Source organism: Suricata suricatta, chromosome 8, assembly GCF_006229205.1.
Source record: "Suricata suricatta isolate VVHF042 chromosome 8, meerkat_22Aug2017_6uvM2_HiC, whole genome shotgun sequence".
Taxonomy (NCBI): Eukaryota; Metazoa; Chordata; class Mammalia; order Carnivora; family Herpestidae; genus Suricata; species Suricata suricatta.
In genome coordinates this window covers 100,862,462-100,887,283 of record NC_043707.1, presented here as the reverse complement: position 1 = coordinate 100,887,283, position 24,822 = coordinate 100,862,462, and the positions used below count along the sequence as shown (strand labels likewise).

At 35.7% G+C, this 24,822-nt stretch overlaps 1 protein-coding gene across 10 annotated transcripts in view; it reads right to left on the bottom strand.

The window, feature by feature from the left end:
* TUT4 (terminal uridylyl transferase 4) overlaps positions 1–24,822 on the bottom strand; it is a 221,715-nt gene that overhangs the window by 83,817 nt on the left and 113,076 nt on the right. For all 10 annotated transcript variants that reach the window (XM_029946134.1, XM_029946143.1, XM_029946133.1 and 7 more), the window contains 3 exons: positions 21,786–22,634; positions 11,858–12,021; positions 5,961–6,077 (listed from right to left, as the gene is read on the bottom strand). In XM_029946134.1, the coding sequence (XP_029801994.1) occupies positions 5,961–6,077; positions 11,858–12,021; positions 21,786–22,542 (1,038 nt within the window). In that variant the 5' untranslated portion in view covers positions 22,543–22,634. The remainder of the gene's footprint in view (positions 1–5,960; positions 6,078–11,857; positions 12,022–21,785; positions 22,635–24,822) is intronic.

Sequence of the window (24,822 nt, the reverse complement as noted above, 5' to 3'; positions counted from 1 at the left end):
TCTCACTTATATGTAGAATCTAAAAAACACAACAAACTAAACTCATAAATACAGAGAACTGATTGGTGGCCAGTGAGGGGATGAGCAAAGTGGGTGAAAGTGGTTACATGGTACAAACTTTCAGTTATAAAATAAATTAATCTTAGGAACATAATGTACAGCATGATGACCATAGTTAATAATACTGCATTGTATATTTGGACATTGCTAAGAGAGTATATCTTAAAAGTTCTCACCTCAAGATAACATATAGTGAATCATTATGCTATATACCTAAAACTAATATGTGTCAATTATATCTCGATTAAAAACTTATTAAAAATAACTGAAACTTTTTCAAAAGTGCAAGTACTACTTTACATTTCCATCAGTACTGTTTGTGACTTATAGTTCTTCCACATCCTTGACAAACCTTGGTAGTTTTTTTTTTAATTTTAGCTATTCTTGTACTGATTTCCCTAATGTAAAGATAAGAGAACATTGAATGTCTTTTCTCATGTGTTTGATATCTGTATATCTTTTTAATGGAGTGTCAACTCCAATCTTCTGCCCATACTTTTATTGGACTATTTACTTATTACTGAGGTTTTTATTTTTCTCTTGAAGTATAATTAACATACATTGTATTCGTTTCAGATATACACTATAATGACTCAACAATTTTATACATTTCTTAACACTCATTAAGCTTATTAGTGAGTTTTCAAAGTTTCTTTTTTTCAAAGTTGTTTCTATCTTCTACATTAAATTATTGCCAGATATATGATTTCAAAGTATTTTCTTCCAGTCTGCAGCTAATATCATTTTTTGAATAGTATTTTCCAAGGAACAGAAGTTTGTAATTTTGAGTAAGTATCATTAATCATTTTTGTACTTTGGTGTTGTATTTTTAAAATTTTTGACTAACCCAAGGTTATAAACATTTCTTCCAACAGTTTCTTCTGGAAATTTTATGTTTTTAGGTTTAATGTTTAGGTCTGTTATTCATTTTGAGTAATTTTTTTATACAGTGCAAATTATGGATCTAATTATTCTAGAGCCATACATTTAGAAAACTATCATTTCTCTACTGATTTGCTTTTGAATGTCAAAAATCTGTTGTTCACGAATGTGTAGAAAGAACTGAGATTTTAATAATAACAATTCTTCTAACACCCAAACAAGGTGTATTTCTCCATTTATTTAGTTCTTTAATTTCTCTCAAGAATGTTTTACAGTTTTCTGTACACAAGTTTTGCACATCTTGATGCTATTTTAAATAAGGTTTTTTTAACTTCTAGATTTCATTAAATATTCTACATAAACAATCATACTGTCTACAAATACAGTTTTGCTATTTCTTTTAGAACCTCTAATACAATACTGAATAGAAGTGATAAGAATAAACATTATCTTTTTTCTTCTCCAACTTTTTTAATGTCATAAAATATACACCACATAAATTTTACTATCTTAACTGTTGTTTATGGTACACTTCATGACATTAAAGAAATTCATACTATACAACCATCACTATCATCCATCGACAGAATTTTCACCTTACAAAACTGATACTCTGTCTCCACTCATGATAACTCCCCATTCCCTCATCCCTGCAAGGTTCTGGCAACCACCATTCTTCCTTCTCTATGATTTTGACTACTCTAAGTTTCTCAGGTAAATGAATTCAAATAGTATTTGTCTTTTTGTTACTGGTGTATTTTATTTAGCATAATGCCCTCAAGATTCATCCATGCAATAGTGTATCAGAATTTCCTTCCTTTTTAACACCATTGTATATTTATATGACATCTAGCTTACCATTCATCTACTGATGGACACTTGGGTTGCTTCTGTTTTAGCCACTGTGAATGATGCACTATGAACAAAGGTGAACAAACATTTCTTCAAGACCCTGCTTTCAGTTCTTCCGAGAATACACTCAGAAGTGTAACTGCTGGATCATACGTTAATTCTATTTTTTTAATGTTTATTTATTTACTTTTGAGAGGGAGAGAAAACAAGCAGGGAAGGGGCAGAGAAAGAGAGGGGAAACACAGCCTTTGAAGCAGGCTCCAGACACGGGATCTGTCAGTGCAGAGCTGAATGCAGGGCTCAAACTCATGAACCTGAGCTGAAGTCATAGACTTGACGAACTGAGCCACCCAGGTACCCCAGTAACTTTATTTTTAATTTCTTGAGGAACCACAATACTACTTCCACAGGAGCTATACCATTTTTGTATCTAGCTTTTTTCCTAATATTAAGGAGACAGTTCAGTCTTTCACCATAAAGTATGGTATTAGCTGTAAGTTTTTCATTGATGTTCTTTATCATGTTGAGGAAATTCCCTTCCATTCCTAGCTTGTGAAGACCTTTTTTTTTTTTAAAGTTTACTTATTTATTTTGAGAGAACACGCAAGCATGTAAGCGGGGAGAGGCAGAGAGAGAGGGAGACAGAATCCCAAGGAGACCCTGTGCTGACAATGCAGGGCTTGAACTCACCAACTTGAGATCATGACCTAAGCTAAGATCAAGAGTTGGACGCTTAATTGAATGAGCCACCCAGGCGCCTCTTGCTGAAACTTTTTATAAAAAAAAATTTTAATGCTTTTTCAGTATCAACTGAAATGATCAAATAGTTTTTTTGCTTTGTGAATATGATAAATTACACTGACTGGTTTTCTAAACCAAAACTGCACTCCTGGAATAAAGCCCCACTTGGTCATAATGTATTTCTTTCTTAAAATGATTCTTAGGGGCGCCTGGGTGGGTCAGTTGGTTAAGCATCCGGCTTCAGCTGAGGGCATGATTTCACAGTTCATGGGTTGGAGCCCTACATCCAGCTCTGTGCTAACAACTAGCTCAGAGCCTAGAGCCTGCTTCAGATTCTGCATCTCCCTCTCTCTCTTACGCTCCTGCTTACACTGTCTCTCTCTCTCTCTCTCTCAAAAAACAAAAACAAAAAAAATTTTTTTAAATAAATAAAATGATTCTTAGATTCAATTTGCTAAAATAATGTTTAGAATTTTTGCATTTATATTCATGAGAGATATAGGTCTGAAGTTTTCTTTTAGTGTAATGTCTTTTTCTGGTTTTGGATTCAGAGTAACATAGACCTCATGGACTCAATTAGGAAGCATTACTCTTCTTTGATGTTCAATATGTGTAAAACTGGCACACATATTATCAATTATCCCAGAGCTCAATGGTGACTTTTTCTTTCTTTTTTTCCTATGTTTCATTTTGGATGGTCTCCATTCTCATATGTTCAAGTTCACTTTTTCTTTTGCAATGTCTCATTTGCCATTAGTCTTACCCAATTTATTTTTTATCTTAGACACTATAGTTTTTCATTACATTCAATTGTAATCTTTTTTATATCTTCCATGTATCTAATTTTTGGAGTATCAGGAATATAACTAACTGCCTTGATGTCCTCCTCTAATAATTCTCTTTAGTCAATTCAATCAGTTTTTCTCCTCATCATGGTCTGTGTTTTCCTGCTTCACTATATGCCTGACAATCTCTGAATGCCAATGTAAACTTTTTTGTGGTGATGAATATATTGTGTTTCTATAAATATTCTCAAGCTTTGGTCTGAAACACTGGAAACTGTACTTTTGGGTCTTGTCTTTAAAATATTTTAGTCAGAATCAGACTGCATTTAGTTTAGGGATATAATATTCCCCACTCCTGAAACAAGATGTTTCTGCATACTCTACCCAATGTGCATGAAGGTTTTCCAGTCTGGATAGTGGGAAGCTACTAGTCAAAGTCCTATGTGAGCACCACGCACTGTTTTAATTCCATCAAATGATTCCTTCCCTGGCTCCAGGCAGCTCTCTCAAATGCATGTACCAATCAGTACAGTGCTGAATACTCTGAGGGGACTGTCTTTAGATCTGTGGATTTCTTTCTTTAAGTTTATTTATTTAATATGAGAGAGAGAGAGAGAGAGAGAGTGAGCAAGCGCGTGCACGCGAGCATGTGAGCGAGCACAAGCAGGGGAGGGGCAAAGAGAGAGGGAGAGAATCCTAAGCAGGCTCTGTGCTGTCAGCAGGGCTTGAACTCGAAAACTGGGAGACCGTGACCTAAGCCGAAACCAAGAGTAGAATGCTTAACTAACTAAACCACCCAAGGGCCCCTATGGATTTCTTTCTATATAGTTTCTCTTTTTTGTTATTCTATCCTACCAACTCTAGCCACCCTGGATTCCCTGGACTAAAGTTCATCTCAACTCTGGGAGTTCACTGGATTCCTTTGCTATGATACAGTATGACAACTCTCTCAAACTAGAGTAATCAGTGGGTTCACCTCATTTGTTTCCATTCACTGCCTGTCCTTCATTGCTTGAAAACCACTGTTACTTATTTTTATCCTTTTTTTCGCTTTGGTTATTTCGAGATGAGGTAAATGTAGTCCTTTTTATTCCAACTTCAACAAAAGCAGAACTCCAGTATATTGGCTTTTAAGGGTTTTTTGTTTGTTTTTTTGTAATGTTCTAATACTTCCTTATAATGTATATAATGTGTACTGGCTTTCTTCTTAAGTTTCTTGTTTGGAATTCCCTGAGCTTCCTGGAATTAATGAGTTGCATCATTCACTATTTCTTGAAATTTCTCAGTTACTATCTTCTAAATTACCACTTTGTCTCTGTTCCATTAAGTCTTCTGAAGCTCTAATTAAATCAAAATAATAGGCTGATAAGATCTGAATTTCTTTTCTGAGTTCTTGATTTTCTTAAATGCACTCATTTTTTTTTCAAGAAAAACATACTGAGCACTTACTATGTGTCGGACACTGTCTTTAAGATATAGAAACAAAAATAAACTAAACCTACTCACTAGAATACTGGATATTAAAATTCTAGAAGAGAAGGAGAAAAAGCAGACATGCACAATACATTCTGATCAGGCTGCTATGCAAGCACAGCAAAGGAATACCTAATCAAGACTTTTTGGGAAGATCAGGTAAAAGAATATTTCTCAGAGAAAATACACAAGCAGAGACTGAGACATAAGTAGGAGGTGATATAGTATTAATATTACAACTTTGAAAAAAAATTAAATACCTAAAATACTAATAATATTTAAAACACTATTCCTATCTATGTCTATGAAATGTTCTAATAAACATAACTCAGTAAAAAATTATGAATTCCCAACTTCTCTATCTTCATCTCACATCAGTTTCCTCCTATCACTCTTTGTCCCGGTCACGCTAGACATTTTCAGTTCCTAATATGCCATGTCATTTCTGGACTTAAAGAACTTTATTCATGCTTTTTTGTGTAAAATGCCTTCAGTTTAACCCTCTGTGCCACTCGCTTTTCTTTTAAACTACTACTTCAAAGTTCAACTCAAATGACACTTTCTCAAAGAAACTATCCCTGTTGCAGACTAAGTAAAAACTCTTGTACACTTTCTTAGCCCCACATTTCTCCCTTTAATAAAACTCATTGTACTTAAATTCTTTTTCAGTATACACCTTCACCAATACTTTAGAAACTCTGAGGGTAGGAATCACAACTATCTTATTCCCCACTGCCTAGACCAAGCACATAAAAATAAATATCAGTTGGACTGATTATACCTGACATTTATGTATGTTATGTATGTATTTATATAAATATGAATGTATTCATTCATTTAGGTTTTATTTTTAACTTATCTATACACCCAAAATGGGGCTCAAATTTACAACCCGGAGATCAAGAGTCGCATGTTCTATCAAATAAGACCGCCAGGTGCCCCTCTGACTGTTTTAAACTTAATAATCAACATACTTTAGGATGAACAGACTGATCTCTGAAAAGAACCTCCTGACCACTTAAGAATATCAATCACAGCTTTTGATGCTATCACTTTAGTTACTAATATAAGACTGGATAAGCGCCTCATTTTTAGTTTCATAAATAAATATTTGATATAGTTTTACCATTTGAAAAATAAATAAAATATTTTGTAAAAAGAACTCACCAAAATATTTTTCTTATGTCGTTTCTCCTTTATATGTTTATGAGCTCCCTGGATGTTTTCAATGTGAATTAAGCAAAGTTTGCATAGATACCGGCAGTTGGTATATTCTGGTGAGCGCTGGAAAAAAATGGATTTTTTCAGAAAACAGATAAGTAAATTTTTTACTATATATTTGGATGATGTAATTACATAAATATAACAAAAACAGGCATTAAAGGAATAAATTTTTAATAAACAACTCAGGACTTCTATACCAAAAAGATAGCTGTCCTTTTCAAAATAGTCACCATAGGAGATTATACACTAATTTCAAACAACATAACAACATAAAATAGTCTTTAGAATCCAATGTAGGATAAGAAAGGCAGTCTTGTTACTTAGCCTTTACAATGCTGTCCCAAAAATCAGTTTCAAACTTCGTCTGTTTGATTACCTAAAAAATAAAATCCATCCTCAAGTAGGGTATTTCCAAAGAATGAACTGCAAATATGGAAAACAATTTCAAAAGCTGAGTTCCAAAATCACTCCAATGAATCGCAATCTCATGAGAATAAATGGATACTCTCTTAGGTAACTATTCTGAAGGGAACAATTCTGACACACAAAGTTATCATAGTACTTTAGTCATACTTTATAAATCTACTCTTGAAATAATTTTTAAAAACTTAGTAATTTCAAAGTGTCTGTTATGTGCTAAGCACCATACGAGGTGTTTTCACATAGAATTTGTCACTTTAATACCCCTAATAATCCAATTAGATTAGTATTATCTTCATTCTATAAATGTGAAAACAAAAACTCATACAGCTTGCAACTTTCACAAAAATATAACATTTGATAAGAGATGCTGAATTTACATTCATGTATATCTGAATCCAAAGCCAACTGTATCCGTTATTGATTACACAATGAAAAATTACAAAAACACAATAGATACATGTTAAATTTAAAACATTATTTCTAGTGCCTTATACTGAAATTGTAGCAACGCTCAAGTTTTTATCAGATTGATCTTCAATAGGCTGCAACTCCTGACAAAAGATTCTCTCACCCCAAATTTACCAACAGTCCCACCACAAACTAAAAATAAATACAGCCATCATCTATAGAGTATATTAGCCTTACAGCTGACTCCGCATTTTACTGGCAAAGCAACTAATTATCAAGAATTAAATAATCTGTCCAAGGCAAAAGCAAAAAGGAAAATTTAGTTCAATATAGTCATTTTGATTTATAGTATAAAAATTCTTTCACCCTTTGCAAAGACATGGATAGAGAGTGTTCTGCTAAAATAAGTCACAGAAAGACCATGTGATTTCGGCTATATGTGGAATTTAAGAGACAAAACAAAAAACAAACAAAGCGGAAGAAAGACAGGGCAAAGCAAGAAACAGATGCTTAACTATATAGAACAAACTGATTACCAAAAGATTGGTGGGTAGGAGGATGGGCTAAATAAGTGATGGGAATTGAGGAGTGCACTTGTGATGAGCACCAGGTATTGTATGGAAGTGCTGGGGTGCCTGGGTGGCTCAGTCAGTTCAGCATCTGACTTTGGCTCAGGTCATGATCTCATAGTTCATGGATTCAAGCCCAGCATCAGGCTCTGCACTGACAGCTAGCTCAGAGACTGGAGCCTGTCTTCAGATTCTGTGTCTCCTCTTTCTCTCTCTGACCCTCCCCTGATAATGCTGTCTCTCTCTCTCTGTCTCTCTCTCTCTCTAAACAAAAACAGTAAAAAAAAGAAAAAATTTTAAAGGAAGTGCTGCATCACTATACTTTACACCTGACACTATCATTACACTGTATGTTAACTAACTGGAATTTAAATAAAAACTTGAAGACAAAAAAAACCAAAGAATTTTTTTCAAATCTGTCCTTATTGGGAAATAAATTAAGACCTTGCAGAGACTCCTACCTCGTAGTTTCTAACCACAACTAATACTTAATTCCCTAAATACCTTCTTAGCTCATACTATATGTCAGACATCTATCTAGAAGCTGGGGAAATATAAATAAAACAAATTCTCTGTCGTCACAATTTACATTCTAGTGTACAGAGACGTAATAAATAAACAAATGCACAAATTAATAGGAATATGGTGTGGGGGTGTTAACTGCTTTTTTAAAAAGGGTCATCACTTACGACTTTACTGAGAAACTTCAAGGAAGTGAAGGATTAAGCTGTGTGGATATTTGGTAAGAGACATTCCAAGCAGAGGAAAATGTTAATGCTAAGGCCCTGAGGTAGGTGCTTGTATGTTTGAGAAACTGCAAAAAGCCTAGTATATGACTGGCACTGAGTGGTAATTGGGGCCAGGTCACAGGGCCCCTTAGACTCTGGCTTTTATTCCAAGTGTGAGAGGAAGACACTGAAGGATTCTGAGCAGAGAATTACAAGATCTAATCTACTTTTAAAGGGATCACTTGCCTTCCTTCCTAATACCTTTAAGAACAGAAGCAAAGCAGGAAGAGCTTATTGCCATTATGAGCATTTTGCAACAATCCAGAAGAGGGACTTGGTTCAAGAAAAGAGTGGTCAAAGTGGCAAGCAGAGTTGACTCAGAAGTTGAAAGCATAAATACAGAACACCTGAAGCTACGGACATTTATGAGGGAGTTATGAAATCACTCATTACACGAGTTTTTCAAATGTAAAATACCAGTGGACAAGGACTTGTCTGGATTCTTTTTATAAGAAAAGTTTGTTATAACACTGAATGAGGAGTCAGCTTGAGATGACATTTAAAAAAAAATTTTTTTTAATGTTTTATTTTTGAGACAGAGATTCAGAGCATAAGCGGGGAAGGGCAGAGAGAGAGGGAGACACAGAATCGGAAGCAGGCTTCAGGCTCTGAGCTGTCAGCACAGAGCCCGACGTGGGGCTCAAACCCACCAATGTGAGATCATGACCTAAGCCGAAGTCGGAGGCTTAACCGACTGAGCCACCCAGGAGCCCCTTGAGATGACATCTCAATTGACCTTGGATAAATCTCTAACACTGAAAACTGCTTCTATAATCTTAAATAATAAAAACTGCTCTCCCTGGTAAATTCAATTCTACAAAGAGCTGATCTTTATTTAGTATTTATTACATACCAGGCACTATGCCAAGAACTTTAGTTGTATTACTGTATTTAATCCTCATAACAGCCAATGAGCTAGGTGTTATTTTATCAACTCGATTTTAATGATGAGGAAACTGAGGTTTAAAGAGGTAAAAATAACTTATCCAAGGTTACCCAACCAGTAAGTGGTACAGAGAACTAGTGACTCTGAAACCCATACACTTCAATCACTAAGCAAACTACCTCCAATTAATTATTGGCTAACTACTATGTGCAAGGCAATATATTAAGTACAATATCAAATAGAACAAAAATGTTCTCACCATCATGAAACTTCTAGTTTCAGAGGAGAAACAAATGAAAAATGTTTTAAAACTCCTTTAATAGAGTTATATTTTATTTTACCATTAAACACACACACTAATAAACCTTTTTCTGGGCATGGAAATTCTAGTCAACAATACTAGTCAACTAGTATTTCCTAGTCAACATTTAATACTCAGTATAGGGAAATTTATCCTTCTGATCTAATAGCTTGGATTCATTCCTTCTTTGATACAATTTAAAAATCTACATCTTTACTCCTCAGATTATCTATGGGTATAGTGTGAATGAACCAAAGGACCTGAATAAATCAAAAACAAGTAGTTAAGAATATTCTTAATAAATATCTTTGGTAAAGAAAAATGTTAATTAACAACACACTTAACAACTGGGGCATCGGGGTGGCTCAGGTGGTTAAGCCTTCGACTTCAGCGCAGATCCTGATCTCACAGTTTGTGATTTCAAGCCCTGATCGGGCTCTGTGCTGACAGTTCAGAGCCTGGAGCCTGCTTCAGATTCTATGTCTCCCTCTCACTACTCACCCCTACCTCTCCACTACTCATGCTCTCTCTCAAAAATAAACAAAACATTAAAAAAAAAAAGAGTACACTCAATTGAAAACAAGAGGTTGTGGAGGACAAAGAAGTGCTAGAAGAAAAGAGATTATAGATATCTATGCTGGTATTGGCACACTCATTTTATATAATTGTTGCCTAAATTCAAATGAACAAATTCAAACAAGAAGTAAAATGTTTTCCATGCTTCCAAGCTTTTCTTTTACCCCAAGCCATTCTTTCCCACCACCATCAAATATCCATTCCACCCCAACTTCTTCCTTCCCCCAAGAACTGATCTTTCCTGTTTCATTATCCTATCCCATCCAGTCCCCAACTTATTTTTCTTATAAACACATCTTTCACATCTCCTTTTTACATGCCATATTATAACTCACCTGTATCAGCCTTCCCCAATTCACTTCAACTCCTAACTACTCCTTCAGACTCAATTCCAATGTCACCTCTTCATAAAGCATTCTCCAATTGATGCCTTTATATCACAACTCAAGCTGGTCACTCTTTTAAGATCCCATTTTCAAATAATAGTGTTATTATTACTGTTATTTGCTTAGATGTTTTTCTCTAATCAGTAAATTCCTAGAGAAGCAGCATCATCTTTTTAAAAATGCCACACATGTCCCAATTCAGTTTGTTATCACCAGATCATGGTACATGAGAGGCACTCAATATTTATCTTAACAATACACAGATCCAGAATAGCATCAAATCCAGACTTAAGGAAAAGAAAGTGAGAGGAAAGAGAGAACTAAGTAAAATAGCAAATTGCAAAAGACTTCCTTCTAATTAGCTTGGGAGACTAGTTAGAGAACCTAATTCTCCTCCACATTATGTGCCTCTATGCCCTTGATACTTCTTCCCATTTTTATAGGGTGACTACTCTGTCATAAGTCCTATTAATATTAACCCAGGATCACCTTCTTCAATTTAGATATGACCTCATTTTTCTGAACTCTACAAAATTATACCATTTCCTTCTTTCCTTTCTTATTTATCAAGAATGATAACCTATTTCCTTATATATATACTCACAAATATCCCAAATATCTATTTATGAACAGATTGATTTATGATTATTTCCTTCAATATCTAGCAGAGTTTTTATTGTTAAGGCTAGGAATATGTATCTCTAGATTAAGAAATTAATTAGTACTCAGGAACTAGATACAAATGGCTACCACAGTTCCTAATACACAGGAGATACCCAGTAAATATGGGAGAAAAAAGAGGAAAAGGGAGAAAACCAAGAAGTAAAGGATAAAGTGTAATACATCATAGAGTATTTACTCATTTATTTGTCATTCCAAATGGACTGTTCACTTCTAGTTCATGAACTGCCATTTTCACCAATATATCCCCAGTGCCTAGCATAGTACCTAAAAAATAACAAGCACTCCCTATCTATTGATGAGTGAATAAATCAAGGGTCAATAAACTTCTTCTGTAAAAGGACAATGTAATACTTTGGTAAATATTTTATGCTTTGGAAAATAATAAGTATTTTATGCTTTGCAAGGTATATGCTCTTTAGAGCAACTACTCAATTCACTCTGCCATGATACAGTGAAAGCAGCCACAGACAACAGGTAAACAAATGGCCATGGCTGTGTACCAATAAAACTTTGTTTACAAAAACAAGGGATAGGGGTTGTTTGTTTTTAACCACAATAAAAAACACTAAGTGCACCAACAAAAAAGCAAAAAAAGAGGATAAGCCATAGTTTGTTGACCCCTGGAATGAGAACAAATGAAGTCAGATTCACAGTAAGGATTTGCTAAACAAAGTGGGAGAAGAAAGAAGAGGGAAGTTAGGAAAAATGAATGCTATCTCTGCCTTAGCAATAAAAGAAGAAAAATAAAAAGAGTTGTACTTAGCAAAGAAAAGTTATGAAACATGCATCTTCCTCCAAATAACTAAAATGACAGTATACTTTTTCAAGTCGAAAGATGTGATCTCTTTCTAAGCGTTCTTCTGCTTGTTTCAAGCCTAGTCTCTGCTCAGGTGTTAATGCAGATTCATCTATCACAGTAGCATTTTCTAAATAGTCCATCTCTGAAGAATTTTCTTTATTAGATTCATCAATCTTCATTTTACCTGGAAAAGGAAGCAATCACTTAGTTACCATCAGCAGAACTGATAAATTTAAAACAATTTTAATGGAAAACATTCAATTGATACACCTACAGAAAAAAGATTCTTTCCTTTTATACATTCCTTAGTTGTACATGTTGGCATACTTATTTAAGATTCAAGTAAGAGCTACACATGGTATCTGAATTCACAAAGAAAAATCGATTTCATGGGTCAAATTCCTATCTTGTTCTCCCAACCTAACGATCAGGAGAAATACAACGGATACTCACTACAGAAGGCTAACACAACATAAGCATCTTATAAAATCTCTGAAGTATGATGAAAACCTTTTTGAAGTCCCTAAGATTAATCACTAAAATCACTTTAGTGATTTCATCAGTATACAAGAGCAGCTAAAATAACATAGATATTCTAGACCACAAACCCACACCAAGCTTCTCCCTCTTGGCTTTCACTGAATTAATGGATATCTCTACCACATCAGTATTTTTTTTCTTTGCTTCTCTACCTCCTAACTGGATTGCAATCTCTTTACGGTAAAGACTGTGTGCTGTCATCTTTTCATTTTCAGCACCTAGCATTATATACCTGGCAGACAGTAGGTTCCACCATCACTGAATGTTCTAAATACATCATGTTATTCTCTTGCTTAAACACATAAGGCTTTCAAAGAGTTCAGGATAAAGTTTAAACTCTCTAGCTTATTGCATGTCATTCTTGCCTTCATGAAGGCAATAAACAGAGTAACTACAATAATTTCAAGTTGTAGTAAGTGTTATGAAAGGGGAAAAGCAAGTAACTGAGAGAAGACTAACTTTATGAGACTGAGCACTGCCTGCTGCCTACTGCCTGGAGGCAGGTGAGAAGACTAACTTTAGATATGGGAGTCAGGAAAGGGCTTCTCAGATTTTAAACCAAGACCTTAAGAAAGAGAGCTAAATTCTCTGTATCTCTAACCTTATATTCTGCCCTAGCATTTTTCATTTCATTCATACCAAATGGGCTAGAATGGATCACTGCTGCTTCAAGTCTCAATGCCTTTCGCATATGCTTTTTCTTCTAACATCAAGGCCCTCCTCACTTCAACTAGCAATGTTTACCTGTCCTGCAAAATTCAGCTTAAGCTTAACCAGTTTCAGAAAACAGTCTGATATTCTTTATACAGTTGACACCTGAACAATACTGGGGCTTAGGATGCCAAAATCTGCATGGAACTTTTGACTGCCCAAAACCTTTACTATTAATAGCCTATTTTTGACCAAAAGCCTTAATTAATGATTAAGTTGATAGATACATTTGCATGTTATATATACTATATACACACTGTATTCTTACAATAAGGGAAGCTAGAAGACACTGTTATCTAAAAAATTGTAAGAGAAAATACACTTACAGTACCATACTATATTTACTAAAAAAAAAAAAAAAAAATCAGGGGTGCCTGACTGGCTTAGTCAGTAGAGCATGTGACTCTTGATCTCGGGATTATAAATTGAGCCCCATGCTGGGTATGGCGATTACTTTTTAAAAAATGAAAAGAAAACAATTGTAAGTGTTGTACCCAAGATTTCTTTATTGCCCCCAAAAACCAGAAACCACCAGGGAGACGGAGTCACGCATGCAAAAGCAAAGGGCTTTATTACGGGTTTAGGCTCACCGACGTGGTGGATCCATGCTGAGAACCCCGAACAAAGGTGGGGTAGGGCTTTTATGAGTTTGGGAAGGGGGAGTTACAGGAAATGGTGACATAGGTACAGTGATCCTATTAGTATACAAAATTATTGACAGTAGGTTTATCCAATTACAGCATTTAGAGTGTTAACCAATCACAGAGTAGGCCCAGGACCCTCACATAGGGTGTAACTGCCCTTAGGAACATTAAAGGAATTACAAGGGTTGTCCCTCTTGCCTTGGGCAATGTGTACCCTTCTATTGTCTCAAACCTGCCTCCTTACAATAAGCTTATTGTTTTTTTTTAGAGAGAAAAGGAGAAAGAACACAAGTGGGGGAGGAGCAGAGAGAGGGAGAGAGAGAATCCCAAGCAGGCTCCATGCTGTCAGCACAGAGGCCAATTTGGTGCTCCATCCCATGAAACATGAGACTGTGACCTAAGCCAAAATCAAGAGTTGGGCACTTAACCGACTGAGCCACCCAGGTGCCCCCAAAAATTACTTAAAAATGTTTAATTTTTAAAAATCCACATAAGTGGGCCTGTGCAATTCAAACTTGTGTTGTTCAACTATACAACTGTATTCTCGTTTTAACACTCTCTATTGTCTTGCATTTGCATAAAAATGTAATTTGTATTCATTTACCTCTCTCCTACTTCACATGATAGATTCTTTCATACTAATGACTAGGTATCATTTAACTTTGTACTTTCAGATTTTAATACCTAGACCAGCAATGACAATAAAAGTGTGCTAAACAAATAAATTTGGATGTATTTAAATACATTACTTAAAGTTCATGGACAACAGATCTCTCCACCCTACCCTCAAAAGCCAACTACTTCCATCTACAAGAACCATGACAGTCAATTCCACCATTTGATAGCACTAATGTTCTAAACAAAAAACAAATGATATGCCTTTGGAGATGAAGTGTTTCCTACTGCAAGGACACAGAAGTCCTTGAATCAGATGGCAAACTCATAAAGATGTTATAAAAAGGATTCAAACATCAGAATTATGGTTAGGTTGGCTAATTGATTCTTAAAATTATTGTCAGGGAAACATTGATGCACAGTAAGTAATTTGCAATTATATCCTAGTATTTAGAAAAATAGTTTTGCAGTAACAGTTTTATGATGGTAATGTAAAAGAAAAGGGAAAATCATAGTTCCATTTCTACATTTCATGATTAAAAATAGTAAGAAAACAACATTCTAACTTTATTCTCTTCTCTACATGTACAATGTGCAAAGCACTAAAAGGCAACATCAGCAAATCTTGTAAAACTGTCATTTCTGCCAATATAAATATAGAAAGCTACATATCTTCCTTTAAAAATCAGAAATAAATCAAATTATTTTTCTGAAATCAACATGAATATAAAATAACATCTGGCAGAATTTCCCAAACTTTTTCCATCAAACTCTAGTTACATGAGATGTTAATACTCTCACAAAACAAGAGTTGAAAACAGTTATTTCATCTCCAAATGCAATCACACTGGGAATTGAGGCTTCAGCACACAAACTTTAAGAGGATACAATTCAGTCTCCTTAAAAAAGGGAAGTACTGGGGGGCACCTGGTTGGCTCAGTCAGTTAAACATCCTACTGTTGATTTCAGCTCAGTCATGAGTCAGGCTCTGCACTGAGTGTGGAGCTTGGTAGTGATTCTCTCTCCCTCTGCCCCTCTCCCCTGCTTTTGCATGCTCACTCTCGCTCGCTCTCCCTCTCTCTTAAAAAAAAAAAAAAAGGGAAGTACTGATATATATAACACAAATGAACTTTGAAAACATGATGCTTAATGAAGGAAACCAGACACACAGAAAAACATAGGAGTCCATTTTTATGAAATACCCAGAAAACATAAATATAGAAAAACAAAAAGCGTATTAGAGATTGTTAGAAGATGACAGGAGGACGGGAAAAGGATGTGAATCGTAATGAGTACAGTGTTTTTCCTTTTGGGGTGATGAAAAAGTTCTGCAATTAGATAGTGGTGATGGTTGTACAACACTGTAAATGTACTTAATGCCATTGAATTATATACTTTATAAAATAGTTAAGACAGTAGTTACCATATGACTCAGCAATTCTACTACTACGTATGTATCAAAAAGAAATGAAAACACATACACATATCCACACAAAAATTCTTTGGGGCGCCTGGGTGGCTCAGTCAGATAAGCATCCAACTTCAGCTCAGGTCATGATCTCACAGTTTGTGGGTTCGAGCCCTGCATCGGACTCTATGCTGATGGCTCTGGAGCCTGGAGCCTGCTTCACATTCTGTGTCTCCCCCTCTCTGCCCCTCCCCCGCTCAAGCTCTGACTCTCTCTTTCTCTAAAAAATGAATAAATGTAAGAAAAATTTTTTTAATTTTTAAATATATGCTCAAAAAATGTTCATAGCAGGGTTATTTATAAATAGGCAAAAGATGGAAACAATTCAATTATCTTTCAGCTGATTAAAAAAACATGATATATCCATAAAATGGAATATTATTCAGCAATAAAAAGGAGTAAGGTACTGGTACATGCTACAACATGTATGAATCTTGAAAACATTGTGCTAATAAGCCAGATACAAAAAGGCCACATGTTGTACGATTCCCTTTATACAAAACAGGGAAATCTATAGAGATAGAAAGTAGATTAGTGGCTGGCAAGGGATAGAAGGAGTGGGTAATGAGTAAGTGACTTTTAATGGGTACAATTTCTTTTGGGGGAGATAAAAATTTTCAGGCATTAGACAGTGGCTATACCTATACAACTTTGTAAATATAGTACTGAAAACCAATAAACTGTATGTTTTTAAATGAGACAGTTTTGCATGAGAACTGTATCTCAATAAAACCATTATATAAAAAGGTACCTAAGAACATTTTAAAATATGACAGATAGTAATAAACAAGGCGCCTGGGCATCCAACTCTTGGTTTCCCCTCAGGTCATGATCTCACAGTTCATGCGTTTTAGCCCCAAGTCAGGCTCTGAGCTGCCCGTGCAAAGCCTGCTTGGGATTCTCTTTCTCTTCTCCCTCTCTACCCCTCCCTCACTCACGCTCTCTCTCCAAATAAATAAATGGAGGGAAAAAAGACTATGGAGAAAAATTAAACAAGTAAAAAGAGTAAAGATGGTAAATTTTAGATAAGTGACCCAGAAAAACCCTCACTGAAAAGGTGAAGGAGGTAGGAAAGCAAGCCATATGGACATTTGGGGAAGAATGTTCCAAGCAAAGGAAAAAAGCAAATGTGAAGGCCATTCTCCATATCTGAAGAAAAGCAGGAAAACCATGCAGCTGGAGCAGAGGAAAAAAAGTGGAATGAAAGCAGAGAAGTGGAACAGTAGCACAGACCACATAGTGTCTCACAGGTCACTGCAAGAAGAATAGTAACATGATCTGAATAATTTTAACAGGATTATTCTGGCTGTGTAAAAAGTACAATGAAGGGTGGTGTAATTCAAAGTTAAGGAGATAAGTTGGGTTCTGCTGCTCAATAGCTTATCTTACTCAAGAGCTTTTTAAAACACCAGCACTCTGAAATGGGCACCCTCCTACACTGTTGGTGGGAATGTAAACTTGTACAGCAGCTCTGGAAAACAGTGTGGAGGTTCCTCAAAAAATTAACAGTAGAACTCCCCTATGACCTGAACAGAGGTACCCCAATGTTCATAGCAGCACTTTCAACAATAGCCAAATCATGGAAACAGCCTAAATGTCCATCAACTGAAAATGGATCAAGAAGATATGGTTTACATATACAATGAAATACTACATGGCAATGAGAAAGAATGAAATCTGGCCATTCATAGCAATGTGGATGGAACTTGAGGATGTTATGCTAAGTGAAATAAGTCAGGCAGAGAAGGACAGATACCATATATTTTCACTCATATGTGGAACAGGAAAAAAATTAACAGAGGACCATGGGGGAGGGAAAAGGGAAAAAATAGTTGCGGAGACGGAGGGAGGCAAACCACGAGAGACCTTTGAATACTGAGAACAAACTGAGGGCTGATAGGGGTGGGAAGGTGGGGAAGGGGGGTGATGGGCATGGAGGAGGGCACGTGTTAGGATGAGCACTGGGTGTTAAAGGAAATCAACTTGACAATAAACTATAAAATAAAAATAAAATAAAACTCCAGCGTCTCTTGAGCACATGGGTGGCTCAGTTAGTTAAGCACCCAAATCTTGGTTTTGGCTCAGGTCATGATCTCCCAATTTCATGAGTTCAAGCCCCATGTTAGACTCTGTGCTGGCAGCATGGAGTCTGCTTGAGATTCTCTCCTTCCTTCTTCCCCTCTTCCCATTTGCACTGTCTCTGTCTCTCTCAAAAGAAATAAACTTAAAAAAAACTTCTTTAAATGATAAAAGAGCACCTGGGTGGATCAGCTGTTTAAGTGTCTAACTACAGCTCATGCCATGAACTGTCAGTTGGTGAGTTAGAGCCTACATTGGTCCGTCTGCTGTCAGTACAGAGCCTGCTTCAGATCCTCTGCCTCCCGTTCTCTCGGCCCCTCCCCTGCTTGTGCCCTCTCTCTTTCAAAAATAAATGGACATAAAATAATAATAAAAATGTAATTAAAAAATAATCTTAGGGTCGCCTGCATGGGTCAGCCTGTTGAGCATCCACCTCTTCATTTTGACTAAGGTCATGATCCCAGGGCTGTGGGATTAAGCCCTGTGTCAGGCTTAGTAAGGGCTCAGCAATGAGCATGGAGCCTGCTTAAGATTCTCCCTCTCCCTCTGCCCCTCTCCCTTGCTTGTGATCTCTCTCAAATAAAGTTAAAAAAAAAACAAAACACATCATTGGAGTGGCTCAGTTGGTTAAGCATCTGACTTTGGCTCATAGTTGGTGAGTTTAAACCCCATATTGGGCTCTCTGTCAGGACAGAGCCCTCTTAGTATCAGCCATCTCGCCCTCTCTATTCCTCCCTAACTGGCACTCACTCAAAAATAAACAAACATTTTTAGAAAATCATTCATGGGTTCCAGGGTGGCTCAAATGGTTGAGCGACTTTGGCTCAGGTCATGATCTCACAGTTTGTGGGTTCAAGCCCCACTTCAGGATCTGTGCTGATAGTTGGAGCGTGGAGCCTGCTTCAGATTCTGTGTCTTCCTCTCTCTCTGCCCCTCTCGTACTCATGCTCTGTCTCTCTCTCTCTCCCTCTCAAAAATAAACAAACACTAAAAAAAAAAATTTTTTTTTAATCATTCACTGTCGCCCCTGGATGGCTCAGCTGATTAAGTGTCTGATTCTCAGTTATAGCTCATGTCATGATCTCATAGTTTCATTGGGTTTGAGCCCCACTTTGGGTTCTGTGCTGATGGTGCAGAGCCTACTTGGGATTCTCTCTCTTCTCCCTTTCCCATGGCCCCTCACCTGCTCGTGCTCTATCTAAATAAATTTAATTATTTTTTGTGGGGAGCTGCCAGAAGAACAAAGATCAGCCACCTGCAGGCAGGACAGTGTTATTACTCCCCAGCTCAGCGCTAGAGATAGTCAGGCTGGGCTTTCTTATCGGCCCCTCAGGCGCTGTGCTAAAATTGCAGTTTCGGTTTCCCCTTTACCCTAGCCTTTTCCTAAAAATCACTTGACCCTGTTTCCTAGCAACCGACCTACTCAGCTGCCTGGTTTCCTGCCTTCTACCCTTTATAAGATGTGTGTGTTCTCTCAATAAACTAGGCTTGATCAGAGACCTTGTCTTGCCTCCATTCTCCGTGCTCCCTGCCCTACCCCATTCTCACCCCCTCCCTCAGGACCTGCTTTGACTGACCTGCTGGACGGGTCAATTTTTAATAAAAAAAATAAATTAAAAAAATCATTCACATACTACCATGTTCAGATTTGCCTTACCTATTTTTTTTGTTTGTTTTTTATTGATTTTTGAGAGACAGAGAGAGGCAGCATGAGCAGGGGAGAGAGAGAGAGGGAAACACAGAATCTGAAGCAGGCTCCCAGTTCTGAGCTAGCTGTCAGCACAGAGCCTGATGCAGGGCTCAAACCCACAAACCGTGAGATCATGACCTGAGCCAAAGCTGGACGCTTAACCGATAGATTTGCCTTATCTAAACATTATCAGTAGTATTATTTATTTGATACTATATTTATATTGACTTGCTTTTTTTGACCTTCTCCTAAAGCATATCTTTAAAATTACGAAGTTGGTATTTTTTCTTATGCATATAAAAATATGACTATTAAAAATTTGTTTAAAGTCTGTCAATATACTATCACCAGAAATAAAAAGAAACCATCTCTAAACTCTTTACCAGGGTTTCTCAAAGTGTAGCAAATAATGACTTAGAAATAGTTTTCTTTTGTTATTCATATACTAAGGAAAGACTTTATTCACCCAGCCACAGAAGCATGAGGAAAAAAGACTGACAGGAAAAATTCATTAAGTTAAACAAAATCAGGATTAAAGTACTCAAAAGAGTATCATAGATAAGCTGCTATATTACAACTGCCACTTCAGATAGCTGTGAAATTAGGTGATTAACTAGTTGGTACCTAACCTTCTAATTTCTGTATAAGTCTAATTACATGAAATAGAAGTGGGAGTTTTGATTTTTTACTTTGCTTTTCTGTTTGGAGTATCATTGTAACTAATATATTGTAAATGACGGAATACAATTGCATATGTTAAAAAAATAAATTGTATAAAAAAATTGAACATGTAAAAGAAAAAAAAATAAAGTACTCAAAAGATATAGACATTTATAAGCAAGTAATTAAAGCTAAGATCAGGGGTGCCTGGGTGGCTCAGTCAGTTAAGCCTCCGACTTCGGCTCAGGTCAGATCTCACATTCGTGGGTTCCAGTCCCACGTCAGGCTCTGTGCTGACAGCTAGCTCAGAGCCCGGAGCCTGCTTCCATTTCTGTGTCTCCTTCTCTCTCTGCCCCTCCCCCTCTCATGCTCTGTCTCTGTCTGTATCAAAAATAAATAAAACATTAAAAAAAATTAAAAAAATAAAATACATTTATAAAATAAATAAATAAATAAAGCTAAGATCAAAATCCTGAAAGAAAATGAATTTTACACCAATAGCTCAAGTAAATTACAAGTGTCCTAACCAATCTGTGCTCCAGTCTTGTTTTTGTCAAAGAATTTGCTGCACTGCAGCCAAAAAGATTAAAAATATGTATATATACCTGATCATAGCACTACCTTGCTTAAAACTCTTCAATGCCTTCCAGAACATTCATAATAAAGTCCAAATTGTCTATCAAGCCCTAGAAGGTCTTTCATTCTCCAATTATTGTAAGCCTTTTCAGCTGCATCATTTGCTACTTTTCCCCTCAATTCTGTTCCAGTCATACTTAATCTGTCATACTCTCAGTCTCACATTTATGTCCTACATTTTCTCAATCTAAAACCTAAATCCCTCAATTAAATCATGTACTCTCTTAACTCTTAAGTTTTTGGCATTGAATTAAACCACCACTTTATCTGTTTAACCCCCATCTAACTAGAAGCTTCCTAGAGGTTTGGGGCTGTAGTTTTTGAGTTTTTCATTATAACCATATGCTTGGCATATAAAAGGAACTCAATACATACATGTTTGTTAAATGAATGAGCCCCATATTACCAGGACCACTTAAAAAGTGTATGTGTACATATGCACATACATACATACTAGACTACAGGAGCCACTAATTTCTATTTGCATAGGCTTTTAACCTACTATAATAAATGTAAAGGTTCTTTTTTAGCTTAAAAAGCCATACTATTCGGGCACCTACATGGATTAGTTGGTTAAGCATCTGACTCTTGATTTCAGCTCAGGTCATGATCTCATGGTTGTGAGATCAAGTCCCAGTGTCAATTCCTGCTTGGGATTCTCTCTCCCCCTCTCTTCCTGCCCCTTCTCTGCGCACACACGCACACACACACACACACACACACACACACACACACGTGCTCGTTCACTCCCTTTCAAAATAAATAAACATTTTTAGAAAGCCATATTATTAATGTCCTTTTTGTAATTAAAGTAGTTAAAATCAAACTAATGATAATTTAAATAACATTAATATAGGAAAATCTCTCCAAAAATATGACCCTGGGATAATCAAATGTGTACTTACTCATATCATCTGATATGTCTTCAGTTCCTGAAGCACTATCATCGGAATCACCAGTATTATCTGTACATGCTTGCTGCTTCTGAGATCGTGGTGAGTTTTCCAAAGATTTTTCTCCCTCTACAACATCAATATTCACTTTGTCCAGAGAAGTAAAGGAACTTGGAATTTTTTTTCCAATCTGCTGTAATTCTATCTGTCGCATGTTTTCTTTAAACGGTAAAGTGGGTGCCTTCTCTGGTTCTGTTAGTGAACCAAGGACTTTTTCTGATTTCATATGAGAAATGGGTGCTTTTTCTGTTTTCCTCTGTGAACTAAGTGCCTTTTCTGCTGCTGTTGTCTGGGAGCTGGGTGTCTTTTCTGTTTTCACTGGTGAATTAGGTGACTTTGGTGATTTTTCTGCTCTTGCCTGTGAAACAGGTACCTTCTCTGCTTTTACTGGTGAATTGGGTGATTTTTTTGTTTTGCAATGACTTTGATCTCGAAGGACTAGTCCCAAATCTTTAGGGCTTGCTACGTTGGCAACACTTACTTTACATGATTTAGCCTCTGTCTTTTCTACACAAATATCATTTTGCTTATTTTTTTTACTACTATTCCTATTTGGAGAGCTGGTCCCAATTTCTTTTATGGATTTATCATTTCTAGCTTTCAAAGTTTGATTAGATATAACTTTAACTGCTTTGCTTTCTTCTGAAAGAACCCAAGCATTCTTCTTTGGTTCATGATTTTCATTTTTAGAGGTCTTAGACTCTTCCATTATTTGAAAACCTTCTTCTTCCAAATTGTGATACTGTAAAATGGAAGATTTCTCGTAGTTGAACTGCTTCAAGTCCAGATTAGGCAAACAAACTATTGGGTTGGGAAAAAAAAAATCTGTTATTTAAAACACAAAAGCCATTTATTAAAACTTGGTGAGACTTTCAAAATTCATTCTTAAAACTAAAGAAATAGTAAAAAATTTAAAACTCTGAAAAACATATGAGGAGTTAAAACCCACTTAGTAAACAACAACCAAATGCTCATAAAGAAGGTTCTAAAGTAATTATGGCAGTATGACATCAAAACAAACAATTTTAGAAGTAAAATTTGTTTTACATTACTCAGTAAAATTTCAACTAAAAGGGAAATAAAACCTGCAACTGTTAAGAAAAATTGATTCAGTATCTAATGGATAGTTGATACCTGTCACAACACAGCATTTTATATACTGTTAAGTGAAACTGCAATACAATCTAAGTTTATTTTGGGAGTATCTGCTGTATAATTGGATTTAATGAAATGTTTAGAGGTGTAGGAGGCATGACTTTGAGTAGATAATGAAAGAAAATGTAAAATGCTTATTGATTCATGATGTGGTTTCATCTTAGCTTGGGCAAACCATGCAGTATTTAATACATAGTAGCAGAATATTTACTATTGAAGCTTGAAAAGATGCGAGTTCTTTGTGTGCAATCTTTCATTTATGCATGTGAGAGGGTTTTCTTTTTTTTAATATTTTTACATTGTAGTGCTTGTTTGCTAGTACTCTTGTGTTTTCTTCTAAGAGGTTTTTGATTAGTTTTTACATTTAGGTTGATTGCTTTAATCTATAATCTTGAGTGAAATTTAATGTTAGTTTTTACATTTAAGTTGATTATTTTAATCTATAATCTTGAAATGAATAAAATTTAATTAAATTTTTTAAAAAACCTGCAACTGATATACCACAATTAACATAAAAGGAAATGTGACAAATAAAACACAAGAATCCCAATCTAGGGGAGCCTGGCTGGCTTGGTCAGTGGAACATTCGACTCTTGATCTTGGGGTTGTGAGTTCAAGCCCCACTTGGTGTATAGATATTAAGCAAATAAAACTTTTAGAAAAAGAATCCCAATTTATAGGCAATATAGGGAACCAGTTTATAGAGGCCCAAATTGTAAGATTTTGCCCATATGACTTTCCTACTAAACACTACCTATTTATTGCTAACCTACTTCAAACTTGACTCTCTAAAGAAAGGGAAACAATGTCAACAGACTTTCTCCACCTCCAAAGTATAAAGGAGTTTAAATTAATTGTTATGAGATAAAAAAAATTAGAAATAGGAACCCAGAATTTAAAAATGATAGTAATCCTTTATATGATATTAAAATGGTGGATAAATGACATTATACATTTGTCAAAATCCATATGCCACTAAAAATAAACCCTAATATAAACTATGGACTTTGGGTGATAGTGACATGTCAATGTAGGTTCACTGATTGTAACAAATATATCACGCTGGGATGATGATAGGGAGGCTATTCCTGTATTGGAGTAGGGAGTTTATGAGCCTTCTGTGTTTTCTGGCCAATTCTACTATGAAAATTTAAACTGCTCTATAAAAACTAATGTTTAAAAAAGAAAGATAGAATACTAAAATCAGTCAGAACTCATTTTGTTCTAAAATATAATAGGAACAATTACACATTCACCATTGAGCACAAACTACAAATTAAAATACTGCACTGTATTATTTCAGTATTAGAAATACCCTATATACCATATTTTACAGACTTAAGAACTTTTTTACTGTTCACTTTGCCCTGTATGCCTTAAATTCAGATCTATGCTTCTAAACGAAGATAACTAACACAAATAAAATTTAAAGTCAGCTAAAGCAAACTATAAGTGGCATCTTTGATTTTACTTAATTTATTAAATTACAAATGTGGGCAACTGAACACCTCTAATCATGTAACCACATATCATATAAATGCAAAAAATCACCTAAAATAAAAAGTCCAAGACACAAGTCATATCCTCCCAACTATCTGTTTTTACCAAAACCTATATCCAAATAAAAGAAACTCAACTTATCTAGCTATGTCTCCACCACAACATCTTACTCAACTTGCACCTAGGTTTTATAATTCCTATTTGTAGTATAGTCCTATGTATCCTCTGCCTTTATCTCTGTCCAGATTGACATTCTTCTCTTTTATTTAAAAAAAAAAAAAAAAAAGACTAGATTCTTCTTCCTAAATTATTTTATGGGACATCTGGGTGGCTC